Here is a 7,553-nt window from a genome sequence, read left to right as displayed (position 1 = left end):
GGATAATTTCAAATTTACTAAACAATAGTCCTGTTTTATACCATGCTTGTTTTTGTTTTCAACGTTTTTACTGTGATATTGAGTGGTTCGATCCGGGCCTACAAATAAAATACATTCCATTATTATCGTACAATCAAGCAAAATATTCAAACACAACATTTCAACACCTCTCAATTTACTGCCGTACAGTTCCAACCCACAGTAAATTACATGCACTATCGTTAAAAAAAAAAAAAAAAAAAAAAATGGTTTTAAATGAATATGTCTATTGGACAGTGTCACCATTAATTGACAGGCAGACAGGTTAAATGAAGACTCTTAATTGTCCACAAGTGTGATTGTGAGTGTGAATGTTGGTTTTCTTTTTTGTATATGTGCCCTACTATTGTCCAAGTGTACCTGGCCTCTCAGCCAAAGTCAGCTGGGACAGGCTTAAGCTCACCCGCGGCCCTCGTGAAAAAAAGTGAAATATAGAACATGGATGGATTGTCGTTTCTGATCCAGCTCTTCACAATGGCATTAAAGTGTTCAAGTGATCATAATGTTGTGGCTGCTCAGCGCATATGAAATGTCCAAATTTTACGAAATATAGTTTAGTCTGAATATACTGTATGCATGGAAGTAAATACAACAATTTTCATCCACTTGACATGAGATTAAAGAAATCAGTATCACGTATGTTAATGCACAAGTTAATGTCATTTGTTTGGTAACTCCATCTCACCGGGGAATGGTTCAGATAGTTAGTTGTCACGAAATAAAAAGCGAAGCATTATTAAAAATCAAGCAAGTGTGCAAACCAACTTTTTGTGGCAGTTACACAATCTGATGGAAAACGATTGAGTATGTTGCATTGTATCTGATAAGGTGAACATAGCAAAATGAACATGATTGATTGATTATTTAAATTTCCCTGTTATTTATTTTAGTTTTAATTTTTGCATTATGATGCCAACATTTTGCCTGATTTGCAACCACCTTAAAAGTGATTCAGTCATGCTAATTCTTTGTCAAAATTAAAAAGAAAAAAAAAAAGACAAGCGATAGCAATAATCTTTCTGGCACTCTCGGTGTCACAACTCGTCTCAACTCTCACAGTTCAAATGCAAAACAGTGATGTTAAGCATGAGAGGTCAAAAAAAAGCATGACAACCAATAATGTTACTCTTATGACAAATGTGTTTTTTAATCTTTCACTTTTTCATTTATGCTGCTTACATTTTAGAATAGAATGCCACCGTCAAAAAGATGACATCTAAGGAAAGTGGAGAGTTTCACAATATGTTATTCAGCTTTGCAAGTGTTTTTTCTCAGTCTCATGAGGAAAGAGCGCATTTCGGGTAAAAGATGTTTTTCTGGTTCCTGTTTCACATGAGCAGGTGCTGTCCCCAGAGGTGCAGCCAGAAGATATGTTTGGAAACCGAGAAAGCTTAGCTTAACTGAACAAAGGTTTCTGGTGTGACAACTGGTTTGCATGTGTCTTCTCTTAAATGACAACTAACATGCGTCATTTATTTTACAAATACATATATATTTTTTTTAAATACAAGCATTTTCATTTCCACTGGACCGATGAAGCCTGATGAATAACAACTTGTCACGGGCATTTTATTTTGATAACCAAAAAAATGGGGAAGACTTTCTCATCTTGTCTGCTTGTTGAAGAAATTGTTTTATGGTGAGACAAATATAAAGTACTACTGAATAAAATCCCCAACTTGTCACTTATTAATTCATATGAATACAGCAGGTGGTTTAAAGACTAAATTCCACTCCATAATCGTGGGGAGAGCCCCAAAGAAAAAAGAAAAAACGAAGGAGGAATCTTCATACTTACTGCTACAGTACAGTACACTACTTTAAATGACAGATTCAGGGCAAAATTTTACCAGTCACTTCCAGACCTCTGTGGTCAAGCTCCTCCATACTTGGTGGATTTGGTGTCATTTTATTGTCCTGTTAGCTCACTGGGGTCTGCTGACTGGCTTTTATGTACTGTACTGTCCCTCACACGAGATTCAAAACTAAAATTGATAGAGCCCAAAATGTGGAATGCACTTTTATTTGTATTTATTTCGATTTGATTGATTTGTGCTTTACATCATATTATGGGTAAAATGAAAAATGTTGTGATTCTGTATTTTAAGGTATATACTGTAAGTATGACTGTATTCTAGTGACATGAAGAACTTTAAATGAGCAGTGAAAAGCCTCTGTATTTTATAAATCTATTTTAAGTATATAGATGAGATGAATTAATAAATCTAATGTGATGTGTTATTCATGTGAAAGTGGGTTCCTATATTCTATGCTTACATGACCGAGATAAATGTTGTTCTGCAAAAAGATATAAAAGTGATTTCAGGACTTATCTGTCGGATGCAGAATCTGATTGTAAATCTTGCATGTAAAGATCTAAATTCACTCTATGATCATTTTAATTTGAAACCTCTTTTTTAAATTGTATAACTAAAACATGACAATTGTATGTCAATTTGGGACTATGCAAAACAGGTCGAATAGACTTTTATGTATGATCAGGTACTTTTAAGGGATCCAAATTCTCTGAATAAAAAATGGCAATTTCTGAACAAAATAAAAACGAGCCAGCTCAGATTGAAGTTTACACTCCCATGCTAATATTACATTTTTAACAAAATATTAGCTTTACAACAGCATATTGATAGAAATGAGTATTGCGTAGGCTGTTTTCATTTTTAATGAATGTTATCTGTTCTAAAGTGTTTAAACAATAAACAGCATTCTCAATGTGCACTTTTGATGATTTACATCCAGACACACCGTTATCTTGTAGTTTGGGGGAATTGTTTTCGTCGCAAAAATCCTAAAAACAGATGTGTGAATGTAAACAGTATATATGAAATTGTGCATCATTAAGATTATGTTTCTATTCCAGACCAAAGCTGCAGAGATAATCCCTCATCCCTCCTCTCTGACATACACAGATCACTAGTGACCACATGTTACACTCACATACACACACCCTCAGTCTTAATAAAGACATCATACATACATACGTGCAATAGTGCATTTATATGTAGATTTATCCTTCTTAACAAAAGTAGACAGCATGAGCCTGAAACGAGCCTGCATCTTCCTCCGAGGGGGGAAAAGGAGACAAGTAAGTCTTGCGGATTTAACATAGCTTTTTCTTTTCATATTTTCAGCCTCAAACGTTTCTAGAGCAAATATTTAAGAGGGAAGAAAAATATTGAATGACATAAATTAAAAACACATTTGTGAAATATTTTTTCTTGTGGCAACGTGGTGGAAAATTGATGGAAACTCAAACTAGCGTTAAGGTTAATTTAATGTAGATTTAAACAAAACAGACATTTTTCACGTTAGAATTTGTTCCTAATTTTTGTATTTTTAAGCCAAGATTACACTTCATTCTGTATCTTGTAAATTACAGTGGTAGAGTATGTCAGGAATTTCACTAACCTGTATTGGCAAAAAAAAAAAAAAGATACAATACATGAAATATACTATTACAAGAATATGTAAACATTTAGATAAAAGCACACAACAAAAACATAAATCAATCCAGGACATTAGTCAAATTTGGTCCGATTCATTCACACGTTACTTCAATATAAATAATATTAATCTGAATATGCTGTGTCAGTAAATGAGTTCATTATGCAAATTGTAGAGTATATAGTCGAAAAATTATATTCTGTATAACGTTCAGAATTTGAGCTCATATGTTAATAGTTTGGGCCAACATGATTTGGTATATTAATGGCACAATACAAATGTACAATGGAGACAATTACAATAAAGTATATGTACTGTGTTTGTAAAGTATATTTTTACAATTTACAATTATATTTTTTACAATTTACTGCTTAAAATCCTGTATGTAGTGTCACATTATAACGTTCCTTTATATATCTGTTAACGCCTCTCAAGAGCACACACACACACACACGTGCATGCGCACACATGCACAAGCAAACACATGCAAATATATGAAATATATTTTTTAAGTTGGTTGAGAGGATAGTTAATACACACAGTGCAACACTTGCATGTAATCATTATGCACCTTTTGATCACAGATATACAAGTAACATGTTGTTTGTGTCCATCCTCACTGTTTTGCAGAGAAATCTCACTCACGATGAGGTCGAAGGTAATTCATGCTTTGTAGCACCCGATAGACATTTTAGCAAACTGGCCAACTTTTAACATCTTTCTCTGCATGCTCTCTAGAATTACGTGTGGCATTTGTGGAGTTTGACAAAGACAAAGATGGCTTCATAACCTGTAAACATTTGGGCAACCTGATGAGGACGATGGGTTACATGCCAACTGAAATGGAGCTGATAGAACTTAGCCAAAACATCAACATGAATTGTAAGTTCGTGTCGAACGCTAGTAGTGACTCTTGGTGATGCTGGACATCACTGTGCAATGAAAAGATTCTAATCTAAAAAAGGTGGCAAGTATAATGGTATTAATACTTACATTTTGTTAGTGCAAGGACAGTGTATATTTTTCAGAATATAATAGAAAACAAATGCATAATTGAGAATATAACAATTTTCTTCTATTATTAGTGAAGTAGTTAGTTTTATAGTTTTCAACAATCACAAACAGACAGAAAACGGAACATTAAAGGAATGACCAAATGTTTATTGCTGTGAAAGAAGGTCATCTCATGTATGTATATATATATATATATATATATATATATATATATAGAGAGAGAGAGAGAGAGAGAGAGAGAGAGAGAGAGAGAGAGAGAGAGAGAGAGAGAACATGCAAACTCCACAGAGCAAGACCAGATTTGAACGCCAGACCTCAGAACTGCGAGGCGGATGTGCTAGCCAGTGGATCACCGTGCCGGAAAAAATCAAACTTAATAAGAGAAAGATTAATGAGATAAACTTGTTTTATGAAGCGTATTTAACACAGGTCACACACAAACAGAAGACTGTAGTACTTTCTTGTGTTGGCGCGTGGCCTAGTGAGTGAGGTCAGGAGCTTAAAGTCTGGCGGGCTGGGGAGTCCAATCCAACAATATACTGTAGAAGTAACATTAATCACAAACAAGAACGCAGCCAATTATTGCAGCACACCATATGAGTCACTTTCAAAATCTTTGGAGATGTCTCATATTCCACTTGACCTTTTGTAATTGACATAACTGAAACAAAAAAAAGAATTCAAAGGAAGGAAGACGACATGAATGAAACTTCATAACTTTTACATTATTTTCCATCAGGAGTGTACGGAGCGTGATGGTTTCTGCTTTTCTATCATTTGTGTCATTACAGTGGGAGGACGGGTGGACTTTGAGGACTTTGTGGAACTGATGACCCCCAAGCTCCTGGCTGAAACTGCAGGCATGATTGGACTAAAAGAACTTAAAGACGCTTTCAGAGAGGTGAGCTCAGCCTCCGTGTCTCCTGTTGTCTATGGCACCCCTTTGGCGGAGACCATTTGGATTTCTGAACTGTCATCGTGAAGTGGTTGGCAGTTTTCCCGTCTCTTGCAGTTTGATATTGACGGTGATGGTTCGATCACATCCGATGAGCTGAGGCACGCCATGCTGAAATTACTGGGCGAACAAGCCAACAGAAAAGAAATTGAAGCAGTGGTGAAAGAAGCTGACAGCAATGGGGATGGGACTGTGGACTTTGAGGGTGAGAAACAAAAAACTTGCAAACAACATTCATAACATTAAAAAAAAAGAAAAAAAATGAAGAATCAGCAAAAAAATGTCTCTAATCAAAATTATGCCCATTGTCTTTATAGAGTTTGTGAAAATGATGTCACGGAAGTGAAGGCAACAAAATAATGTGAAGGCATTTGTATTATCTACATACTGAATACGGCTTGCTTTACTTCTCCTCCTTATTCAATTTTATGGAAAACAATTTCTCTTTGATTTAAAAAAAAGAAGAAGAAATGTACAGTATATACTACCTGTAAATGCGCTAATACTGCTGTACAGACTATAAAAGGGGAGTTTGCAGTTTTTCAAATATAAAACACTTGTTGTCATATTTATTCAAGCAAACACTCTGACATGACAGTAGTACATGATAAATATAATCTATGAACAAATCAACCATCTCTGGCCCCATCCTTTGCCTCTAATTTGATATACAAGGAGGAGGAAAAACAACCAATCAGAAGACAACAAAAGGCGTGATTTATGAGGTGCCAATCATTTGTCTCGCACTCGCAGGCACACTCATCATGGGCACCCCCGGCGGCCTCGCACTGACCTGTTACCTTGTTACCCCAGAAAAGCACCTTATTCATAATGGAGTATGATTGCACTAAATGTTAAGTTTCATTTTTTTGCAAAGCCGTGGGTTTGTGCCCGCAATGAGTGTGCACGCAAATGCACATCAAATGATTGACACGTCATAAATTATGCCTTCTATCTGCGTCTTCTGATTGGTTGTTTTTCCCCAGGCGTGGTGGTTCCTTGTCATATCAAATTAGCGGCACAAGATTGGGTCAGAGATTGCACATTTTTTTTCACACGTATTTACTGTATGTCTATTGCTGTTGTATTGTATTGTATTGTATTGCATTGCATTGTATTGTGTTGTGTTTGTCCACATGCGGTTTATTTCAGGTGTACATTATCAAATATGAGTCACTAGAAAATACATGTAAATAGACGATCCAAAATAAATTAGATACTAAATCAAAATTGGGCAATGCAGTGTAATCCCAGCATTTATAACATTACATACCCGAAAGATCCATAAATGCAATATCAGATTTTCTATTGAGGAAAATAAAGGTTATCAAATATTTTGTGGGTTATCAATTTTTGGGGTTTTACTTTGAGAAAATGGGGGATAAAGTAATAATACTCTCAATATACACCTTTGCTCTCAGACATCCCAAAAGATCAAGAAGATGAATCCATATTTTTCCCTCATATTATGTAGCAACATGTTTTGCTGTATGGTCCAGATATTGACAGCTTGACAGTCACAACCTAATACTGTACTGTATATTTATAACTCATTGTCCATTGACCTCTTTTGATGCAAATAAACCATCCTTTTGATCCCGTTGTGTAATCATCGGACAACATACACAGCAAAGATCTGAATGTGTGTTTTTCCTTTCGAAATTTCGCACAATGACACATTCACCTTTGTGATGTTTTATCTTTCGGTTGACCATCAATTGCTATGTCTCCTCATTTCCTAAAGAAATGTGATCTGTTGAACAAAACCATACATCATAAACAGTAATACCAACATCATATAAAGTATCTCAGGAATAATCTGTCACTCTGAGCTAGATTAGATCTGTCTGTGTAATCCTCATACTGGGACCCTCACATGAACAGATGGCAGATAAGACAAAATCACCTCACTAATTCTCATTGACTGCCTGTAAAATGTAACCAAAAATGTGCTGAAGAAGATTCGTGTTTCACGACATCATTTTAAACTGTCAGGTATCTAAATATATAATCAAACTCCCAAATATTATACATTATACAGAAGCATACATACATTTTGTAAAACTCTTCAAATCTCTTGTTG

General features: G+C 35.3%; 1 protein-coding gene across 2 annotated transcripts; it reads left to right on the top strand.

The window, feature by feature from the left end:
* The first annotated feature begins 3,016 nt into the window (after positions 1 to 3,016).
* Positions 3,017 to 7,054, top strand: LOC133414837 (calcium-binding protein 5-like). Of its 2 annotated transcripts, XM_061700505.1 has the most exons (6): positions 3,017 to 3,142; positions 4,132 to 4,159; positions 4,240 to 4,383; positions 5,307 to 5,416; positions 5,528 to 5,675; positions 5,788 to 7,054. In XM_061700505.1, the coding sequence occupies exons 1-6, from the start codon at positions 3,092 to 3,094 to the stop codon at positions 5,814 to 5,816; spliced, it is 510 nt and encodes a 169-aa protein (XP_061556489.1). In that variant the 5' UTR covers positions 3,017 to 3,091; the 3' UTR covers positions 5,817 to 7,054. The 2 variants fall into 2 exon arrangements, with proteins under 2 accessions (XP_061556489.1, XP_061556488.1); XM_061700504.1 differs by having other exon boundaries at positions 5,528 to 7,054.
* The last annotated feature ends 499 nt before the right edge of the window (positions 7,055 to 7,553 follow it).

Source organism: Phycodurus eques, chromosome 16, assembly GCF_024500275.1.
Source record: "Phycodurus eques isolate BA_2022a chromosome 16, UOR_Pequ_1.1, whole genome shotgun sequence".
In the NCBI taxonomy this organism is placed as follows: Eukaryota; Metazoa; Chordata; class Actinopteri; order Syngnathiformes; family Syngnathidae; genus Phycodurus; species Phycodurus eques.
This window is presented reverse-complemented; position numbering and strand designations above follow the sequence as displayed.